The 21,851-nt window shown below is 30.2% G+C and overlaps 3 protein-coding genes across 5 annotated transcripts; 1 reads left to right on the top strand and 2 right to left on the bottom strand.

Annotated features, from left to right (window-relative positions):
* Positions 1-335: 335 nt before the first annotated feature.
* Positions 336-2,538, bottom strand: LOC125849123 (60S ribosomal protein L34-like). Its single transcript, XM_049529140.1, has 4 exons — positions 2,397-2,538; positions 2,019-2,098; positions 792-901; positions 336-688 (listed from the first exon to the last, which is right to left on the bottom strand). Exons 1-4 carry the CDS (start codon positions 2,473-2,475, stop codon positions 595-597), a joined length of 363 nt encoding a protein of 120 aa, XP_049385097.1. The 5' UTR covers positions 2,476-2,538; the 3' UTR covers positions 336-594.
* A 3,630-nt stretch (positions 2,539-6,168) lies between these two features.
* On the top strand, positions 6,169-9,998 carry LOC125848176 (uncharacterized). The gene is made up of 7 exons (XM_049527997.1): positions 6,169-6,320; positions 6,649-6,766; positions 7,202-7,363; positions 8,011-8,075; positions 8,893-8,980; positions 9,247-9,347; positions 9,556-9,998. The coding sequence occupies exons 1-6, from the start codon at positions 6,204-6,206 to the stop codon at positions 9,339-9,341; spliced, it is 645 nt and encodes a 214-aa protein (XP_049383954.1). The 5' UTR covers positions 6,169-6,203; the 3' UTR covers positions 9,342-9,347; positions 9,556-9,998.
* An 840-nt stretch (positions 9,999-10,838) lies between these two features.
* LOC125848644 (uncharacterized) lies at positions 10,839-14,681 on the bottom strand. Of its 3 annotated transcripts, none has more exons than XM_049528554.1 (6): positions 14,138-14,681; positions 12,824-14,064; positions 11,967-12,029; positions 11,607-11,876; positions 11,291-11,526; positions 10,839-11,109 (listed from the first exon to the last, which is right to left on the bottom strand). In XM_049528554.1, the coding sequence occupies exons 1-6, from the start codon at positions 14,254-14,256 to the stop codon at positions 10,855-10,857; spliced, it is 2,184 nt and encodes a 727-aa protein (XP_049384511.1). In that variant the 5' UTR covers positions 14,257-14,681; the 3' UTR covers positions 10,839-10,854. The 3 variants fall into 3 exon arrangements, with proteins under 3 accessions (XP_049384511.1, XP_049384510.1, XP_049384509.1); XM_049528553.1 differs by having other exon boundaries at positions 11,607-12,029; positions 14,138-14,422; positions 14,487-14,678; XM_049528552.1 differs by having other exon boundaries at positions 11,607-12,029; positions 14,138-14,680.
* Between the last annotated feature and the right edge of the window lie 7,170 nt (positions 14,682-21,851).

The raw sequence follows: 21,851 nt of genomic DNA, 5'->3' as shown, positions 1-21,851 counted from the left end.
GAATATACAACTCATCAAAACATATTTTCAGCGTTTCTTTGGGTTTGGATCAACACAGTTACTCTTCTTTTATGTATGTATGGCTCTTGTATTTGCTTCAAATTTTACCAATTACTTTTCTGATACCCTCCCAAGTTATACCTTCTCCAACGTAATTTTACTATCAACTACTTCAAGGGAAACGTAAAAACAATCCTAAATTAAATCTTCCGCATCATCACATACTGAGGCTTGCAAGGACAACCAACCCTGCCTCCTTCACATTTCAAGGTAATACTAATTTTCTAATGACCACCACTCCTGTGCATCTCATCCAAAAAAGATAACATTCTGAATTGAGTATTAATCAAAACAGTAAAGTAAACTCAAGTAACCATGCAATAAAGTATCACTTAACTGGGAAGAGGAAACAACCTCTTCCAGTAAGATGGCAATAGTTCCAAAAAGGAGTTTGCAAAACCATACTAAAGCTTAAATTCTAATCGAATTCTAGTAATTGCATTTCAACAAGTTCTTTCACACATATTCATCGTCATCAAAGCTAAGTTATCTGAAAACATGATAGAATTGACAGAGACTTCAGGGTCTCTACACTCAGTTCTTTGAAGCTAGTTTTTCCTTTGCCTTCTGAATCTTCAACACCTTTTTCACAATTTTTTGTTCTTCAACCAAGAAAGCTCGGATGATTCTACATAGGTAAATCATGGATTAGATTAATATACATGTGTTGAGAAACTCCAGTTATATATATCATAAGCAAATATGAAATTTTGCTGACAAAAAAGGCATACCTCTCCCTTACAGCACTTCCAGATAGCACACCTCCATAAGCGCGGTTCACAGTCCTGCGGTTTCTTGGCAATCTGGATCTCTTATATTCAGCAGGTCTCAAATGCGGAATCTAAACAAGATAGAGAAACACATCAATATATGGTTGTTGCTTGAAGGTCCTTTTTTCGACTCTGGGACAGGAGAAGAGGGAATGAAACAAGTTAATATTTGGTGATTTTGAAGAATTCCCACTGTAGTAAAATTAAGACTGCGATAAGCCGACAAACATGAGTTCACCTAATCATGGAGGGATATGGATATCTAATGGGTATTTTTGACCCCTTTACTAATGTCCTCACTTCCCCCACCAAACGTCCAGACTTTATTGTCTAGCATAGTACATGAGAATTCAAATTTAATATACTCAAGAAGGCTTCATACTATTTTTTTGTTATGTGTAAATAGTACACATAAAAGATTTTAAAACTACAATCTGACACAGAGAGGCTAGGATCAAAAATAATTTATTTCCATACACTAAAAATGGAATAAAAGGGACATAGGCACCAGCAATAGTACATTCACAATTAATCTGGAAAATGAAACTCTAATATGACCACTTTTGTAAACCATTAGCACAATAAGAGTCTTCACTGACTAAGGTTCCATTCTTTTGTTTGCTGAATGCGAGGTCATGACTCTCTAGTTTATCGCCGCTTCTCTATGGTACCAGTTGTTGCTTCTATTGTAAATACATGCTTGAAGATGAGAAGAGGCTGGGGCAAGAAATGTTTGTCTATATACACTAAATAAGGTCTTGCATTCTCAGTAATTGGTAACTATGTCCTTTAGCAGAACCAAGGTGATTCTTAGCATGTTTATGGATAAATACCTAAAGATAATTTTAAAGCGCTACTTAGTTTACGCAAGCTTTACTCTATCCATTAGCCAAGTTCTAAAGGGGAAAAGAGAAAACAACTAATTGCATAGCCATAGCCTTTAGGATTGTTAGCCAACCCACTCAATTACTTCAGAACAATTCCAATTAATTATTTTCTTAGATAAAAAGTACATTTACTTGTCTTAGTATCACATCATTAAAAGGAATAATAATCTTCAAGCAGGAATCCTTCATTTTAGAATCGAGTCACAAATAAGAGAGAGGGCTAACACATAACCCAGGGTTCGCATACTGAAAAGAACTAAATCATTAGAAGATTAAACAATAAGGGAACAGTGAAAAGTACCCCTTGGATTCTCTTCCCAGTAACTGGACATTTAGGGCCGCTGGCTCTCTTCTTGGTGGTCTGGTAAATTAGCTTTCCACCTAATTTACAAAAAGATGAACATAACGGTACATCAGTGATCACATAACTAAGTACTCTCAATACAATGTATATAACAAACAAATTCTATCAACGGGTGTACATATACACTACTAATCAAAACTAACTTCAGCTCGAACTGTCTATTAGGTCTAACACTTTTACAGATATGATTAGGATAAATATGCACACTAATTCAAATTCAGGATCTGTCTTAGTACAAACAATAAGAACAATGTTGAGACAAATCCAAGTCAATGAAAACAGGGGAAAATTAGGTTACAGTGTGGAGAAATTTACCCGGAGTTTTGACAATCCTGTGTTGATTGGATTTGGTGGCATAACTGTGCCGCTTTCGATACGTAAGTCTCTGAACCATTTTCTAGGTTAAGTTTTTCCGCTTCTCTTTAATGGAGACAAGAATGGACGAAAGGGTGAAGTCTTGTGAAGGAGATGAATATATATACTGGGGTATGTACTGTTGCAAACCCTAATTCCGAATGCCTCACTTTTTATTCCAAAAATGCCCATCCGATTTCGAGTATATTACAAAAGCACCTCATGTATGGGTAAATAAATTTTTGATCAAATCAAATCATTTTTACTTTTTCTAACTTTAAGAAATACTACTACTCAATAGAAATGTAAAATATTTTCATAGTTATTTATGCATAAATGTACTAGGAGGCTAGGAGCAACAATAAAAATAAATAATAAATAATATCTTATCATATAAAGATATTATTTTATTTATGTTACCTTCATTTGTTATAAATTTATATATTGTTTGTACGGGTGGACGTGGTATTGCATGGTATGGTACAATACGGTATTTGAAATTTTGGTATACGGATTTTAAAACTACTATATCAATATTATACCAATTTAATTCAGTATGGTTCGGTATTTTAAAGTTTGGTTTCGATATTATACGGTATGATAAATTGGTAATCATAGTTTGTTCAACTTCAATTAATACATACTCGTATAATTAGAGTATTATGACTTCGATAATTTAAAAAATGACCTCAAATGTATCATACTAACACATTACACATTTAAAAGTATATATTCAAAAGAAAGTAAAAACAACTCATTTTGTTAATCAATTACACTTAAATACATTTCAATCAAAATAGAATAGTCAAGTTTTTACTTTTAAACATTTAGTTTATACTAATACTAGGTTGCATATTTGTTAGTATTATATATATATATATAATTCGGTATGATAGTAGGTATGTTATTTCTAAATACCAAATACCGTACCGAATATCAAAATAATTTAAAATATATACCAAATACCATAAAATTTCAATATGATATGATAATTTGGTATTATATCATACCATGCCTAACCCTGTTTGTTTGTTTCTTTTCGAACTTGTATAATATTTATTTTGTTAAGTTTCAATTAGTACTTGCAATCTATATATTTGTTTACCTCGTTTGATACTCCATGCTTAAGTAATTTTACAAAAATTAAGATATAATACATAAATATGTTTTTTGAGTTTATTAATTCATATTTATGCCTTCCAACTTTGGAGGTACATAGTAGTAGACACTTAAATTTGTATTAAATTGTACAAATAGGCACACACATCCTACGTGGCTTTATACACATAAAATATCAATTGGCCACGTAAAACACCACATAAAATGTCACACGTGTGTACAACTTTATACAATTTTAACTGTTTATTTGTGCACACTCAAAATTAAATGACATAAATACAAACTAAAGTTAAATTAAAAGACAATTATATTCACTTTCTTTGTCATGTTTAAGAATTTCTCAAAAATAGCATCTCCCATTTGAATCTTTACATTCTCATTAGTATTCAATTTGGTCTTTTGTTTACAAATACAAGTAGAAGACCAAAATATTAGTTTCATTTACTAATAATTACTTCCTCCTTTCACTTTTACTTGTCACTTATTCCTGAAATAGATTATTGTTTTTACTTGTCACTTTTGACATATAAAAAAAACATAATTTTCTTTCCATGTTTTACCCTCAACATTAAATACTTATTTTTCAAATCATTTTCTAAGACATCATTTAATAGGGAATAATTTGATAAAATACCTATATCATTTATCATTTTCTTAATGGGTGTGTCAAGTCAAATTGTGACAAGTAAAAGTGAACGAAGGGAATAGAGATTAACTAAAGAACAATTATTATTTTTAACATAATACGAATGGATTAAGTTTCCATTAATTTTTTAATACATATCATATACTAATTGAATATAGAAAATTAACACTCAAAAAATTATATCTCAGACATCGCTAAAGTTAATCTCTGAAAGTAATTTGTTCCATACATGTTTAAAAATTCACCATACTATAATGTTAATATGATTTATTTTTTTTAATATCATCATCATATCATTCACGTTTTGTTGACTCAATTATTTTTCTAAATAAATTTAAGCTCCTTTCACATATGTTTGACTAGGGTGTACAAGTCAAACTGTAAAGTTAAACCAAATCGACAAATCAAATCAAATCGAAAAAAAAAATGATTTGTGGTTTGGTTTGGCGGTTCAATAAAAAAACCGACCACTCTTGATTTGGTTTGATATTAAATGGAAAAAAGTCAAACCGAACCCAAACCAAACCGACATAATATATATATATATATATAATTTTATTTTATTTATAGATAAAAAATATTATTTATAATCTACTTTGTTAATATATTTTTAGTTAGTTTATAGTTTTCAGTGTTTATATATTTTATTTCAAATTTGGCTTGTAAAATTTTGTAAATAATATAATTTTATTTTATTTATAGATAAAAAAAATTATTTATAATCTACTTTGTTAATATATTTTTAGTTAGTTTATAGTTTTCAATGTTTATATATTTTATTTCAAATTTGGGCTTGTAAAATTTTGTAAATATTATATATATAATTTTATTTTATTTATAGATAAAAAAATATTACTTATAATCTACTTTGTTAATATATTTTTAGTTAGTTTATAGCTTTCAATGTTTATATATTTTATTTCAAATTTGGGCTTGTAAAATTTTGTAAATATTATATATATAATTTTATTTTATTTATAGAAAAAAAATATTATTTATAATCTACTTTGTTAATATATTTTTAGTTAGTTTATAGTTTTCAATGTTTATATATTTTATTTCAAATTTGGGCTTGTAAAATTTTGTAAATATTATATATATAATTTTATTTTATTTATAGATAAAAAAATATTATTTATAATCTACTTTGTTAATATATTTTTAGTTAGTTTATAGTTTTCAATGTTTATATATTTTATTTCAAATTTGGGCTTGTAAAATTTTGTAAATATTATATATATAATTTTATTTTATTTATAGATAAAAGAATATTACTTATAATCTACTTTGTTAATATATTTTTAGTTAGTTTATAGTTTTCAATGTTTATATATTTTATTTCAAATTTGGGCTTGCAAAATTTGTAAATATTTTATTTTGTATTAAGATCCGAAGTTACAATTATATTGTTATAGTTTTTCAAATTCGAAGTTAACAATTTTCTTTGTAAATATTTCATTTTGTATTCAGTTTGACTGTATCCTTTAATCTTATTAATTTAATATAATGAACGTTGATATTTAAAAAATATATATTTTGTACTCATGTGAATTTTACCGTCTTTACTAAAATTTCTATTCATTTAACATTTCTTAAGTTTAACTTATCACACAGGTAGGTGAAAATATATTTGATCTCTTTTTTAAACACCGTTAAGTTGTAAAAAACCGAAAAAACCAAAAGAACTGACTAAAAACGAAACCGAAAAAACCAACTTTGTGTGGTTTGATTTGGTATTTAGATTCAATAAACCGACATAATTAGTTTAGGTTTTTTTTTAATGAAAAACCAAACCAAACCGACCTATGTACATCCCTATGTTTGACAATGCCTTGACATGAGAGGGTAAGTTGGTCAATTTAATCTAGAAATGTCGGGTTGATTTAATAGAATCGGGTCGGGGCACGCTATAGAGGGTAAAACTAAAGTTGAATCAAGGATATGTAAAATCAAATTAAGGATTATAGCTTTCTTCCGGAATAATACGCAGATTGTGATTCAACATGGTGAATGGAGAAAACTCAGAAATACAGAGTTCCGATAAGATTGTTTTGGAGTTGATGGATTCGACGGACAGCTATCTACTTCTTATGAATTCTCTGTCATCATCACTTCGCGAGGTTTCAACTTCTTTCTTTATCCCTCTTTTCTGATTTCCCTCAAAAACATCTGAATATTACATTAGATAGTTACTGATTCCGCTGTAATCCTCACTATCCCTGATTTAACTTTGAGTAGCATCTTCTCCTAGTCATTAACAGAGGTGGATCCAGAATGTAGTTTAACTTGTAATGATGCATATGTAAATATAATGCTTATTCAAAGTGGATGAAAATTTGAGTTTGATTGAGATGATTGCGAGGGGATGATATTCGAATCCGTGCAAGTACCGTCTATTGATCCGACAAGTTGTTATAGTATTGACCTTGAATTTGGCTTACATGGCAGGGATGGCTGGAGCTGGCGAGTGCTAGGCATTCCATGGGCGCTTCACGTATCAGCAGTGCATTGTTTGATCTCAAATCTCATTCTGCTGCCACTACATTGCAATTAAACCATCAGGATGGTAAATCCATACTCTTTGCAGCATTTCAGCCTTTGGGTTGATAACAGCAACATACCCTGTGTAATCCTACGGTGGGGTTTGGGGAGGGTAGTGTGCCTTTTACTTGACGGCACACAATATTGCCTGTGATTCATGGAGTTCCTTTTCTGTTAGAAAATGCTTAATCTGTAGGACTCGTGGGAGTTCTAATGCGGTTATGTAACCATCCATTACCCAAATTATAATGATGGAATTTTCTATCTAGGGGATCATTTATAAGACGATGCCCGATTTATCTTTTTCCTCATTTACATGTTTAGGACCCAGCGTTTCTTCCATTCTCCATGTAATTGATTATATGAATAAAGTGGGCTCATGGACTGCATTTGATTATATTTTTTATCCTAGATTTTCTTTATAAGACTAGCTGTGATGTATACTAATTTTGTTATGCAGCTGGGCCTAAATCGGAGGAATCACATTTCAGTTTGTGCAAGTGGGCATCATCTGAGAGTCCAAAAAGCTGTTCTGAGGAAGCAAAATTTGAGGAGGATAAGCTGTTACAGAAGAAATCCAATAGCCCAAAGGTTCTGAATCAGGATGGTTCATCAAATTCTGGTACAGATGCATGTTCCTGGCTTTTTTAACACTTACACCGTTTCTTAAAAAGCAGTTTTAAGAAGAATAAGATACTGGGCTGCTAATATGAAGTAAGACACCTTGTTTCAAATATGATAATAGACCTGAATTTTCAGCTACACTTACTGAGGTAGAAGTAAGGAAATATTTCTCTCTCAACTTCTGTAGTTTCAGACTGCATGACAATATCTATAACCTTTTTCCTTCAGCACTTGATGTTTGTTAGTGCCATGTAAGTCCAGCTTAAGGAATGCTTCTTCTGCACTTAAAGTAAAAAATAGTACTCCCTCCGTCCCATTTTATGTGATGTAGTTTGACTCGGCACGGAGTTTAAGAAAGAAAGGAAGACTTTTAAAACTTGTGGTCCAAAATGAATGATAGAAATTTGTGTGGCTGTAAATTATTTCATTAAGGGTAAAATAAACATTTATAGTTAAATTGTTACTAAATATAGAAATGTGTCATTCTTTTTGGAACTGACTAAAAAGGAAAGTGAGTCATATAAATTGGGACAGAGGGAGTATAAGATATGTATTCAAATAAGTAAATAAAGGATGCATCAAAAAATCCTTTACCTGAATTGAGCTTCTCTGATAAATATTTTTTTTTTTCTTTTACTTTTGCAGAAATTCAGGAAGAAGTATCAGAAGCACCGGAAGCTACCGAATCACCATGCACGGTGGAGGATCAAGTAAGTGACCTCGCCAATTTATATTCTCACAACAACTTCTAATCAAGCAGTGTTTTCCAGGTGGTATGATTTTATAAAGCGATGCTCGCCTTTGGCACCTATACATGCATTATTAAATTAATCTCCCCAGCCATGCAGTACATCCCCTTAATATATATATATAGATAGAGAGAGAGAGAGAGAGAGAGAGAGAGATCAGGCTGTGACAACATATATAAATGCTTCATGGCCAATAAATTCATGTCACATATATAAATGCTTCATGGCCAATAAATTCATTTATAATTTGACAATTCTGTTCAGAATCATTGAATCACCTTGCACTTCAGCTTTGCTACCAAATGTTCTTTATGATGTGATTAGAAGTAAACATAGATCAAGGTTAACCAAATGGTTTTTAACTTTAATCTTGTTTTCAACTTACTTATCTCCTCAGTTATATGATCCCTTCTCATCCAAGTTTTCTTACAATATTGCTCTGTGAACTGATTAACTGAAGTGAAGAAATAATCTCTCTGTGTGTCTTCTTCTTCCTTTACATCATTGATGTGACACCGTCTCAACAAACTATTTCTCTTTTCCATTGCATGTTATCTGTCATCATTTCAAAGCACCCTTCACCAACTTTATTGAAAGAGTCCATCAAATTCCCCGTGTTTTTATCTCCATGCTATTTTCCAAAATTGGATAGGTGGAGTGCAAATCTGCAATGTTTAAACTTTACCTCTCTTTTTATTAATTTGGCAGGGTCAGACTGGAATTAAATTGAGTGTTATTCTGTACATTAAATTTAATGGTACTGTTATTTCTTTTCTAGGCTCGAAAAGAGCGACTCAAGTCATTATCCATGTTTGGAGTGCTGGTCTGTCCAAAGCTTCGAGCTGCCCAATCGTCATTTGAGACAGGTAAATTACTTTCATCCCTCCAGCAACGATCAAAGTATCTTTTCACATTGGTATACTGGAAATAAAAGTGGCTTGGAGTAACAAAGAATCCCTGGTAAAATTAAACTCCGAGAACTAAAAGTGCCAAAACTATACCGTACTACTCTAGGATTGGTGTGTCTAGCCATCTATAGAACCTGCGAAAATCTGGCATCAATTCTGTGTATCTATTTTTGCAATCTTTCTGTGCCTCATCTTGATAGAATTGGTGGCTTCATCTTTTGCAGCTCTTGAAACTCTAGTGGAAGTAGCAAATAAACGGGCCGACCTCCTTAATGCTTATGACCAAATGCGAGAAAAGAAGGAGAGCACCACCAAATGACCAAAGGTTACACTCTCTCGCTTTCTCTGGTTCCTGAATCCCCGGGTGTTCGTTATTTTCTCCTTAGGGTTAGAAAAATAATGTGTAATAAGTAAGTTTCAAAAAAATAAAAATAATGTATAATAAGCAATGTCAAGTTCAAGATAACATGTTAATGAACTTTTTAGTAATAATAATTTTCAGCATAACTTGTTCTCTTGTGTGCCTTTATCAGAAGCCAAGCCCTGTGTTTGGAGATCTCGCCTCCTTATGACCTTTCCCAAGGGGGAATAAATCAAATAAATGCAAATACAGCCCTGCCTAAAGAGGAATACAAAATGGAGAAAAGTAAAGAAGAGGAACAGACTCAAAGGTCCGGAGATGGTGGCATTGGTATAAACAGACTAACAGAGAGATGATGGCTTTATTTGAACTGATCTAGCTTTTGTATTTCTGCTTATCTGTAAGATTCTCCGGTGCAAGTTCTTGCACATTTCATATGGTTTTTTCCACAGGGAAGGTATTTAATTTGTGCAACTAAACTAAAAACTTATGAGCTAGTATTTTTTGGGGGTGTGGGTTCCAATAGCCAATTAAGTGAACCAAGTTTTACGTATTATGTTGAGCAGTGATAGGTAGAAAGAATTTTAGTAGTGACAGAATGTTCAATGATTTCAATTTGAGATATCATCTAAGCAACATACTTGCTGTATTGTTTAAGATGTAAAGGTTTCATACCAGCAACTACTCAATCTTATATGCTGCTTCATGATCTTATGACAATCCACTTGCAGTCGCACCTTGGAAGTTTTGTTAAGAAGTTGGATGTAGAGAAAGAAATGAACAAGCTCTCAGCAGGGACGTCATATCTAAAACGTAAGACACTTGAAAACTGGGCGATTTTTTTTGTTATGGAAGTAGCACATGCCCGTTTTCTTCTCAGTGCATGTTCGATTGAAGTTTACCCAAAGTTTGTGTATATAAATTACCCATACCATACCTATAATCGCTGGACATCTTTACTTTAATTACGTGAGAACCCCTCATAACTAATGGTACTACTTCTAGTTACACGAAGTATCTATTGGCATCTGAAATTCTAGGAATTGGTTGATTTACTGTCAGAAATCCAATTCAGTCCTTAAATAGAAGGAATTTATGTGTATGCGGAGTTCTTTCCCTTTCTTTACTTTTTCACCTTTAAATTGCAGAAAGTGATACAGTTAGTTCAATCCATCCACGTTCCTTCGTGCAAGAAACAGACTTTCCCAACATGTCACTTCATGTTCATCAGAAGTTACCTTAAGAGGAGTTCCCAAGTCAATCTTTGGAGTTGGGGAAACTTCCTATAATAAAAGATAAATAGACAAGCTACCTCCTTTTACGGCCAAAAGATATATAATACTACGTACGTCTACGTTTCCACTTGTTCATATTTACTTGTCAATGACTAACAATCTAGGAGTAAATAAAATGACAACAATACGAAAGGAAACTTGTTGGCTTGATTTGATACTAAAAACAATGACTAGTATTAACAAGGGAAGAGCAAAAAAGAGGGCTCTACATGTATTTTCCTATGTACAAAACTAATCCTGCTTAATTTATTGTGACACCACACTAGTTGATCTTTGGTTAGCCTTGACATGTTGAGGACCCTAGCCACTAATTTCACATCTACTTGAGAGAAAAAATAGAGTACATGATCTGAATCCTCTTCTCTGTTCTTCCTGAACTTCCTCAATATGCAATTTCCACTTCTCAAAACTTCCTGCAGCTTCTTCTCCTTCTGCATTCCGTAAAAAAACTTTCAGGCAATCATGTCATTGTAGATTCTAGATATCGAAAACAGATATTGTTTAGACATAACATAATTAAGTAAATAAAAATGTGCTTTGTCCAACAACTTAAACTTTAGATTATATAGTCACAAAGTTCATTAGATATAGCTGCTACAAAAAGAAACTAACCTTTTCAAGATTTTTTTTTATCTCCAGTAAAAGCTCCATGTCCTCTTGTTCTTGAACCTCTGGATGAATTCCCTTTTGACCTTTCGTCATCACGCTATAACAATCTTTATCAGCTTTGACAAAGCGCCAAAATATTCGTATAGATTCTTCCAGTATCTCCACTAGCATGTCACTTGTAATTGAAAAAACAGCTTTCTCTTTTGTTCTTGCCTTGTTTCTGTCCTTCACTCTGTCATCTGTACGTCACTTTTGAGTTTAAATACACTAGATTTTACCTCTAACGACAATCAGCAAAAAAAGTCAAAAATGTACTAACCTCTAATAACAGGAACTTGAAGAAGATTACGAAGATCATATCGACTCTTGATAAAATATTGAACTCTAGGCCCTTGAAAAGGTTCATTTTCAATAAATCTTTGCATGAGCACCTGAAACTGTTGAAACTCTCCAGCTACTTCATTATATTTTCGGATCCCACGTGGGTCAGAATCCCACAAATTTAAAGCCTTCATATATTGCCAGTGCAAAAATTCCCAAGAAAGGCACATCTGGCCAACGTATACCACTTCCAAATCACTCTGCATTTCTTTGATAAACCTTACCATTGGGTCAATATCATGACTTTTATGTTTGAATAGCCTAATATTTTGTGAGAGAAGGGATTTTAGTGTTGGACCTGAAGATTTCTGGTTGAACAGTAATTGCAGTGGATCTTTTAGCGGATCTTTCTGTAGATAACCTATAAAACATTTGAGATTAGAGCAGCTGAATATCAAAAAAGGATTTAATAATTAGAAAGTATTTCGCGAGACAAGTAGGTGGAACATTTAGGGAAGAGAACTATGATCCGCTACGTAATCAGTCAATCCTACAAGATTATCTTAAGCAAATTGTCTGTTGTTGGCCAACAAACTTATAGGTATGCATTATGAAAGTTTAAAAAGTTCAACTTTCCAGATATGATCTTACACAAAAGGTCAGTATACACATTATTCTATTCTTTTATTTGTGTCATGTGTGTTCTGTTTAGACAGCTACATAAGAAAGAAACAAGAACATACTTGTAGCAAGTACAGTATTACTATATAATATGGACATCTTGTTGTGTAATCTTCCTCTTGTTCATATGAATAAACATTAAAAACAACATTTTGACTTATTCAAATGGAAACAAAGGTGTAACGTGTATTGAGTGTTATCATTATCTAACCTTTTCTTTTTTCATATGGACGACAACATAAAATAAGAGAAAAGGTTGTTAACCTTTTCACTGGGGCCTATTCTGTTACTTACATCATGGATCCAATGCATTGAATTTCATGTTATTATGAGTTTCAGGATCCCAAGCTAACAAGATCTTGTGGGTCCTGAATAATTAAAGGTTAGCCACTTCATTCTCTTTTAACTTAATTTCTAATTATGATGATAACCATGGACACTAATCTTGGAGCGCCTACTATTGAAAAAGACTCCAACGTTTATACGTTGACAGTTGATGAAAAAAAATTACGTAGTTTAGAGTTGTCAACTGACCTATTGCATACATCTTCTGATACGTCAAGATGTCGAATTTTCGCATTTTCTCTCTGTAACTCTTGTAGAATTTGTGAAGTTCGCTAATAGAATCTTCACGATGAAGCATTTCATCAATCTTCCATGGTTGTAATTCGTCCATTGTTGGAGACTCAGACTCTTCCAAAATAGTAGGCAGACCCGTGGCTCTGACTTTTCTAATTTCCATCTTTAATTGTTCAATCAACTCTTGATGTTCCCACAGGGATTCTAATTTGTTTGCATCCCCAGAAGTGTCAACAATAGCTGTGTTTATTGACTTGGGATTTTCAGACTCTTGTGGACCATTTATTAACTTGTCATCTTCTGTAACAAATTCTAAAGTATTAACCATGCCCAAATCTTCATGAATATCATTCTGGGATAAAAATTCTGAGTCATTTTGCTGGTCTTCTTGTTCTAATTCCCTCAACTCTTCCATTATATCACTATCACTGTCCTCAAAATCCTCAGATTCATGATTTTCTTCAGACAAATCAAATTTTTTTAAGTCTGAATCAATATCATTTAAAGGATCAAGCTCAAATTCACCACCAAAATCTTCATCTGACAAGAAGCCATCACTGTAGGAATTTACTAACCTGCTCATAAGCGAACGCATATGCTCAAAACCAACTGATACAGTATCTGAATCAGTACCTGACGAATCTTTCTCTGATTGAAACAAAAATTCATCAGGGAAATCTGAATCACCCAAAAATTGTTTGCACACAGAATCTGATTCTCCCTTGAGGAATTCCATTCCTTCAATTTCCTTTTGATAACCGTGGTGTTCAGGCGCGCCTGTGTGCTCCTCTTCCTCCTGAATGCCTTCCATTTTATGATGTGGTACTTCTTTCCTGTTTTCTTCATCCAAATCAAACACATCTTTCATATTACAACCAATTTCTTCAGCATTCAGGTTCACAATCTCAGGTTCTTGAATTAAACTGCTAAAACTCTTTTCTGGTACAAAATCAGACGCGATAAGTTCACCAGTTTCTGTCTTGTCTTTACTAAATTCCTCATAGGTTGGGAATTTAAACTTAAAACAAAACTCAGTTTTCTCCTTATCGTCATTCTTGTCCGAATCAACTTTCTCAAAATCTTCAAACTTTGGTTCTAATTCTTGCTCGACCTTCACATTGTCCAATTGTTTTTCTTCAGGCAGAACTTCAAAAAATTCCGAATTGTCGTTTAAAGTAGCGTGACCCCTTCTTAATCTACAAAGTGAAAATTAGTGATGATATAATCACAAACAACATAAAAATTACTGAAAAGAATGAAATTTGATACCTGAGGAACAATGTAGGGATGAAAGTGAACAGAGGAACCAAATAGAAGAAAACAGAGATGAATAGGATAGCAAGAAACAAGAACAGATTTTGAAAGAATAAGCGATAATAGAAATCCATATTCAGAGAAACCAAGAGGGTTGGGAGAAAGAAAGAGTTTCTGAATCTGCCATGGATTTTAACACCCAGTGGTGAAAAATTCAGTTTGAAGGAAAGAAAGAGAGGAAATCTGAAGGAAAACTCATGCCAATTTTGAATTTTGCAGAGCAAGAAATCGACACTGCACCTGTAAACAAATACAAAAGTTGGATTCTTTTAGTGTGGGTCGAGAAATTGAAACGTGACCTAACTGGAGAATTTCACAGATTTATGAGAGCTACCAGTCACCATCTTGGCCTAATTCTGGTTTATTAATTAAAAAAAAAGTAGAGAGAGAAGAATTGAGTTTGTTATATAAAAATTCGTCTACAGAATCGGAAATTATCAGTTGGACAAGTCCTGTTCTTCCTGCTTATTCTTTGCAGACGAAAATATTGGAGAGTGGGCGTGGGCTTTGGGGGTAAATAAACAAATATATATATAGGGGTAAATTGGGGTTAAAACGGAATTTACATTTATTTCTTTTATGAAGTTTCAGTCGGCTGCAAATTTCATTTATTTTATTCAATAGAAAAATGTTGTTAAAAAGTATGCAAATTATTTTAATTTTATTATGGGTTGTAATTTGAGAATATTTGCGTTAATAGCTCAGTTGAATTAACTTATTTTAAGTGTTTTTTGGTTAAAATAGTTTTTTAATACGTGGCAAAATAATACTATTACTTTTTCCTAAAAAAGCTTCAAGTATGTGGCAATTTATTAAGTAATACTCTTATGTCCCTAATTACTTATCCACTTTTAAATTGACACACTTATTAAGAAAACAATTATTGATATAGTGAGTTTACCATTTTACCCCTATTAATTATGAAAATTTAAGATTTTCAAGAAGTCTACCTTTTTCAAAATAATTAATTGAGGGTATAATAGGTAAAATATTTTTGTCTTTTCTTGATTTGTCAAAATGGACAAGTAATTAGAGACATCTAAAAAAGAAAAAGTGGACAAGTAATTAGGGACAAAGGGAGTAGTAAATACATAATCGATCCCAATATAACACTACCTTTTCCTTAAATGAAGTTTGATATTTAAGGACAATAGTGAAAAGTATGGTTAAATTATGTCCTTTTTTTCTTAATAAGTTTGCATTAAATTTGGTATTCTTTACAAATTTTTAATTACTTAGAAAAGGAAAAAATAACTACATACGTATTTGCTTTTGGTCATTTTAAAACATTTCTAAAGGAAATTAAAAACCATGTGTATGGAAGTTAAAAAAAATAATATGAAAATTAGTCAATTTCCCATGTATTGGAAAGCTTTCTCTTTTATTGAAACATAATTAATAAATAAATTTGACAAAGAAAGATATAATTATCAAAAAGAAAATCAAATTTATACTGTGAATATGTATTTGGGTCATTATAGTCAAATTTTGGCCAAAATGATGTTTCCATAAAGAAAGTACATAAATTAAGATCAATTACATGAATTGGCTCTTCTATTTAAGTTCAATTCATTTCATTACATAAAAGGTGTAAAATTCAACCATTTTAGGATCATCTTCCTAAGTACGTATTGTGTTTGCACGTGCAATACGTATGTGCATTAAACTGTCTATACTTTCTTGTTTAAGTTGTAATTTTTGCATATGCAACGGACTTTGTCAAATTATTTTTGTGAATGGACATATTTTGGAATCGAGCAATAAGCGTGTCTGCTGGTGTAATTGTGCTATAAAGGAAATTTCTCTACTTTTGCTTACGCGTTGATTATAATGGTAAAACTAACGGTACTAAATTATGAATGAAATTTAATTTTCTTAGGTGGCTTTGGCATCCGCGTAATCTAATAATAATTACACAAAATAAATGAGTTATCTATCCCCTACCAATAAATGAATAATCAATCCCTTACTAATAACCAAAAAAATAAATACCAATAAATTTTGTTACCTACTTGACTACTTAACAATCTATCAATGCATCATAGCTAAATTGACCAAGCTCATAAATTTGAAAAGATTGCTTCTTCGATTTCAATTCCTGTGAAATATTATATACGTCTTGTTTTAATTCAGTTGGATCGAAAAATTTTACGAATTAAATTGAATATAAATAACTTATAAATTGCAATTCTAATACAAATGGCGGAAACAATAATAATTTGAAATACTAGTTAAATTAAACATTTAAGTATGAGAGAAAAGTGCGAAAAGGGGTAAATCTTTGTAGTCTTTCTTTTTTTTGTGGGGTAAATCTTTGTAGTCATAGTTCTTTAATGACTTCTCTTTTCTGGAAATATTTTTTGAACTTATTCGTGAGTTCATAAAATGTGACATATTAACTATATGTCGGCTTAATTTTATGATGCTTTTGACTATAAGGTTGACGAGAAAACATAGTGCTTGGGAACCACATTCTCATGGAACAAATATGTGGAAATTATCAACATAGTGATACAAATTGCTACCCCTTGTTTCTAATTACTTGTCTATTTTTTTTTTTTTGAAGTGCTAAATGACCAAAAAATTAAAAAAACTATAATTTTTATTTTATTTTAAAATAAACTGATCTTTTTTCCATTTTTTAATTAAAATGTATTTAAGTTAAAAGGATAAAAATATTTAAAAAGTTAAAATAACATAGAAAAACTATCATTCTGGCCAAAAAGATTTTTCATTTTCCTTTTATAGTTGTCCCTAATTACTTGTTCATTTTGACAAATCAAGAAAGGACAAAATAATTCTACTTATTATACTCTCAATTAATTACTTTGAAAAATGTAAAATTTCTTGAAAATCTTAAATTTTTAATCCATCCACTTCATAATTAATAGGGGTAAAATGGTAAATCCATTATGTCAATAATTACTTTTTTATTAAGTTTGTCAATTTAAAAGTGAACAAATAATTAGGGACAGAGGGAGTATGTCGTTATATTGCTACTCCAAGCGGGCATAATAATAAAGTAATAAATATGCATATTAAAGAAATCAAACTTATTTTTCAGTTTATTATATTAAAAAGAAAATCTTTTTTGTCAGAAAATTTGGCCAGAATGATATTTATCTATATTATTTTACCTTTTTAAATATTTTTATCCTTTTAACTTTAATCCATTTTAATTAAAAAATAGAAAAAAGATCAGTTTATTTTAAAATAAAAAAATATTATAATTTTTTAAATTTTCTGGTCATTTAGCACTTTCCATCTATTAACTATTATAGTAAATTAAGAGAATTTTATTATTTTTTCTCATGCTGCACTTAATATTAAATAATTAAATAAAGTAACAATAGTCAAATTTAGAATCCCAACCCCCAAGACATTATTAATAAGATTATTTCTCTAATAAAAGCGTTTTTAATGGCTAATGGTAGAAAAATCGGTAAGCCTTTCAATATACTTTTCAAAGCACGAATGGAGGTTGCTTTCTTAATAATTTAAATAGATAGTTATGTCAAGTCAACTTGACCAAATAAAATAGAGCAGACCGAGTATTTTTCCAGTTTGAAAAATGAAAACATATTTCCTCTACTCTATGCTAATTGAATTTTTTGGAATTTTTTTATTATTCAAAATAATTGAATAGTTCAAAGTTCAAGATAAATATTACTTTAGAATTTTTTTTCATATTTATCCTTTCCTTTAATAAAGTGATATTTTCTAGGAGATAAATTTCATTACTTATAAATTACAAAGTTATATTTCTGATTTCACGACAATAGTGAAAAGTATGATTTGCATTATGTTTTTGAATAATTTTCTTAATAAGTATGCATTGCCTCATAAGTTTGATTATTATGGAATAGCGGGAGTATTTTCCAAAAGATTTTCCAGAGTACTAAATTTATTATATTCAAAGTGATATACAATAATAAATTTGTTATTTTATTTATTATTTTGGATTATGTAATATCAATACTAAACAAAGTAAAAACAGACCACTGGGAGTAACAATAATCACAGTTTACACTTTCTGAATTTCATTATCTTGTTTATCTTCTACATCTCCATTGCTAATAGTTTTTGTTTAGCCACTTACATCTTGATTACTTTTCTCATTTTCAATTATTAGTTTCAATTCATTCAGAACTTTTTGCTGCCTTTATGAGCCCTTTTTAGCTTAATTGCAATTATTTTCACATTTATGCTAATAGTGTTTCGAGTGTGATATATATATATATATAGCTACTTTTCTTTATCTTTTATAATTCTAACATTGGAAAAATCTTTTTGGCCAGAAAATTTAGCCAGAATGGTAAAAACTATTTTATTTTACCTTTTTGAACATTTTTACCCTTTTAACTTTAATACTTTTTAATTAAAAAATAAAAAAAAGATATGTTTATTTTAAAATAAAAAGGATATTATAGACTTTTTAATTTTCTGACCAAATTCTGACCAAATGTTATGCCAATTTAGCATCTTCTACATTTTATCGATCACATGAAAAAATGATTAACATCACTAAGTGTATTAGATCTGATATGGCTCATCATATTCATTTGGCTTAAGATAAGTATTATGATTATGTAAGAGATTTCCACTTGATATGTCTTTCCTTTTTAAGATCTCAATCTTAGACACAGATCTACTAGGCTGAACTTTTTCTTATTAATTATGGCCACGTGATTAGTTACTAATTAACCTCAATTTATGAAAACGTTCTTAGATAGTATATAAGTGGATACACACACTCTAATTATCAATGAACACATCACTTCAGATTGTCACAATGAAGAGGTTAGGAAGATTTTCACAAATAGAAAAAATATTTTGTAAGTGCCCAAATTAATATTATAAATAAATGATTACGTGTTTGAATACAAGTGTTGAAATTGATACTAAATTGTTGATGTGATTAGTAAATATAGTGATGACGATCATTATTAATAAAAAGATAAATGTCAAAAACACATCTAAACTATTTATTTTTTTCATATCTAAACTATCACTTATTAATTTGAGAAACACTCATCTCTCTATTATAATATTCTCACCATGGTGTGTGTAATACTCTCTCTTTTATTTTAAAAAAATTGTCACATTACACTCCACATGGACAAAACATTTCACCTTCACGAAAATTAAATAAATTATTAGCATTAGTAAAAATTAAAGATTAAAATATTATTATCCCAAAATTTTATTTTTTTTTATAAAATAAAATGTAAAATATGTTTCTTACCCACCATCACTTCCTCTCGCCGTACACCCCCTCCCCCCTTTTTGTTTAATTTTTTTTTATAAAAGTATTTACATTTTTTTAGTTTCATTTCACCCCTCAAATACTCATTTAGATATTATTTTATTTTTTTAAAAAAAATTAATTCTACCCACTCCATCTAGCCTTCCGCTTCCAATTTTTTTGTTTTATGTTAAATATATACATATGGAAAATATTTTTTACTTGCCGCCGCAAGACTTATTTAAAAAAAAAAAATTATCTCTCGCAAATAAGATGATGAACGACTAATATGGAGTAAAGAAGAAGTTAAGGGTCTTGTTTTGGCAAAGTATCTCAAAAAAAAAAGATTTTTGGCTGATTTTGACTTGTGTATTTTGAGTGTTTACCAAAAGCATAGATAAGCTTAAACGTGTTTATATGTCTGTCTCATCCCTTAGGTAGAAAATGGTAAATTAAAAGGGTCATGCCTTTTTAAATTTCTTTTCAGCACTTTTTGCTTATAAATAAGGTAAATAATCCCTGTTACTACCCTAGTATATTCATATTCAAGAAGTAAATAATTTCACACGCTAATTAGTTTTGCTTTTGGGCCGAAATTCATGGCTTTTGCTATATGACAGGGGCCACCACTTATGTTTTCACTTGCTTTTTTCAAGAGTCAGAAGTTAAAAGGGTAATTTTTTTTTTTCTTTCAAAAAATTAAGACGGCACATCAAAAAAATTAACTAAAAGGGAAAAAATGGCTCCGTGAAATGATTTTCTTCTGATAAAAATTGACGTCATTTGTTAAAAAAAAAAAAATCTTCAAAATCGCTGCTATAGTTAAGAATTTTTTTTTAAAAAGTTTTTTTTAAAATCGCTATACTTCCAGCAATTTTGATAAAGTTAAAAAAAATAGAATTTTTTTTGATGTGTTTAATCTTGCCCTTTTTGAATTTTTTTTTAATTCAATATTCTTTTATTATTATTTATGATAGATAATTCAATTTTCCTCATGCTTCAACATTTTTATTGAGTATAATGTCCGTCTTTTTTATCATTTTTATATTATTAATAATTATCAATAGGCATGAAAATAATAGCACATTAACAATAGGGATGAAAAATGTTGCCTCTGCAACGATGTAAGGAAAAAAAAATTCAACTTAAAATCACTGCTGTGGCAGCAATTTTTAATTAAAAAAAAAAGAAGAAAAGTTTATGGACAAAATCGCTGCTAGGGCAGTGATTTTTAGTCATTGTGTCAGAGGAAAATCGCTTCGTCAGGAGTGATCTTACCCTTTTGGTTTTAAAAAAAATTGATGTGTCCTTTTGAAATTTTTGACAATTTTTTTTTTGCCNTTTTTTTTTTTTTAATTCTCTATACTTCCAGCAATTTTGATAAAAAAAAAAATAGAATTTTTTTTTGATGTGTTTAATCTTGCCCCTTTTGAAGTCTTTTTTTATTTAATTCAATATTCTTTTATTATTATTTATGATATATAATTCAATTTTTCTCATGCTTCAACAATTTTATTGAGTATAATGTCTGTCTTTTTTATCATTTTTATATTATTAATAATTAACAATAGGCATGAAAATAATAGCACATTAACAATAGGCATGAAAAACGCTGCCCTTGCAGCGATGTAAGGAAAAAAAAATTCAACTTAAAATCACTGTTGTGGCAGCAATTTTTAATAAAAGAAAAAAAGTTTATGGACAAAATCGCTTTGTGTCAGAGGGAAATCGCTTCGTCAGGAGCGATTTTACCCTTTTGGTTTTAAAAAAATTTGATGTGTCCTTTTGAAATTTTTGACAATTTTTTTTTGCCCTTTTGGCTCCGGACGCCTTTTTTAAAACTGAAAGATTTATTTTGATTTTACTTTAAGTTAATAGTAGAATTAATAAGTAGTTACATGAAAGCTTTTTGTGTAATTTTTCTGCGAGTGTCATTAAAATATTGAATACTACCATAAATCTCTAATAAATACTTTCTTATACTACTTAGAGGGCAAAAACTTCCAACTAACAAAATTTTAATTTGTGATCGTAGAAAAGAGTAAAGAGATGAAAGTATTCGCTTTAAGCATAGATGGGATCACTCAATTTTTGTTTAGTTATATAATGAATATTAAATTGTTTTTTATAACAAAAAAACATTCAATTTTTTATGTTGGAATACTATTTCAAAGTTGTAATAATACTAATTAAGTTGTTTAGGATTGATTATTTGGTATTTATTTGGAATCTAGCTAGAGTTTAGTTATCCTAGTTAATACTGGAATAGATATTCTAGTACTAATTTACTTTGATTTCTTACTATTATAAATATAGTTTCTTTTTCACATATTTTCTAATAGCGAGATACAAAGTTTTTTTCACATATTTTCTAATAGTGAAATATCAGAATTTTTGAGTCATTGAATAAAACAATGACGGAGA

Source organism: Solanum stenotomum, chromosome 12 (assembly GCF_019186545.1).
Source record: "Solanum stenotomum isolate F172 chromosome 12, ASM1918654v1, whole genome shotgun sequence".
NCBI classification, from domain to species: domain Eukaryota; kingdom Viridiplantae; phylum Streptophyta; class Magnoliopsida; order Solanales; family Solanaceae; genus Solanum; species Solanum stenotomum.
Note: the sequence above shows the minus strand (reverse complement) of the source record. Positions and strands in the feature narration are given on the sequence as shown.

What these genes read in the sequence shown, in the direction of transcription:
- LOC125849123 (XM_049529140.1), bottom strand. Translation starts at nt 2,475, where the DNA reads ATGGTTCAGAGACTTACGTATCGAAAGCGGCACAGTTATGCCACCAAA. An exon ending in CAGGATTGTCAAAACTCCGG is followed by an intron (nt 2,099 to 2,396) that starts GTAAATTTCTCC and finishes TTTGTAAATTAG; the next exon opens with GTGGAAAGCTAATTTACCAG. An exon ending in GGAAGTGCTGTAAGGGAGAG is followed by an intron (nt 689 to 791) that starts GTATGCCTTTTT and finishes TTACCTATGTAG; the next exon opens with AATCATCCGAGCTTTCTTGG.
- LOC125848176 (XM_049527997.1), top strand. Translation starts at nt 6,204, where the DNA reads ATGGTGAATGGAGAAAACTCAGAAATACAGAGTTCCGATAAGATTGTT. An exon ending in TGTCATCATCACTTCGCGAG is followed by an intron (nt 6,321 to 6,648) that starts GTTTCAACTTCT and finishes CTTACATGGCAG; the next exon opens with GGATGGCTGGAGCTGGCGAG. An exon ending in GGATGGTTCATCAAATTCTG is followed by an intron (nt 7,364 to 8,010) that starts GTACAGATGCAT and finishes TTACTTTTGCAG; the next exon opens with AAATTCAGGAAGAAGTATCA.
- LOC125848644 (XM_049528552.1), bottom strand. Translation starts at nt 14,256, where the DNA reads ATGGATTTCTATTATCGCTTATTCTTTCAAAATCTGTTCTTGTTTCTT. An exon ending in TCAAGTTCCTGTTATTAGAG is followed by an intron (nt 11,527 to 11,606) that starts GTTAGTACATTT and finishes AGTGACGTACAG; the next exon opens with ATGACAGAGTGAAGGACAGA. An exon ending in TAAAAAAAAATCTTGAAAAG is followed by an intron (nt 11,110 to 11,290) that starts GTTAGTTTCTTT and finishes TACGGAATGCAG; the next exon opens with AAGGAGAAGAAGCTGCAGGA.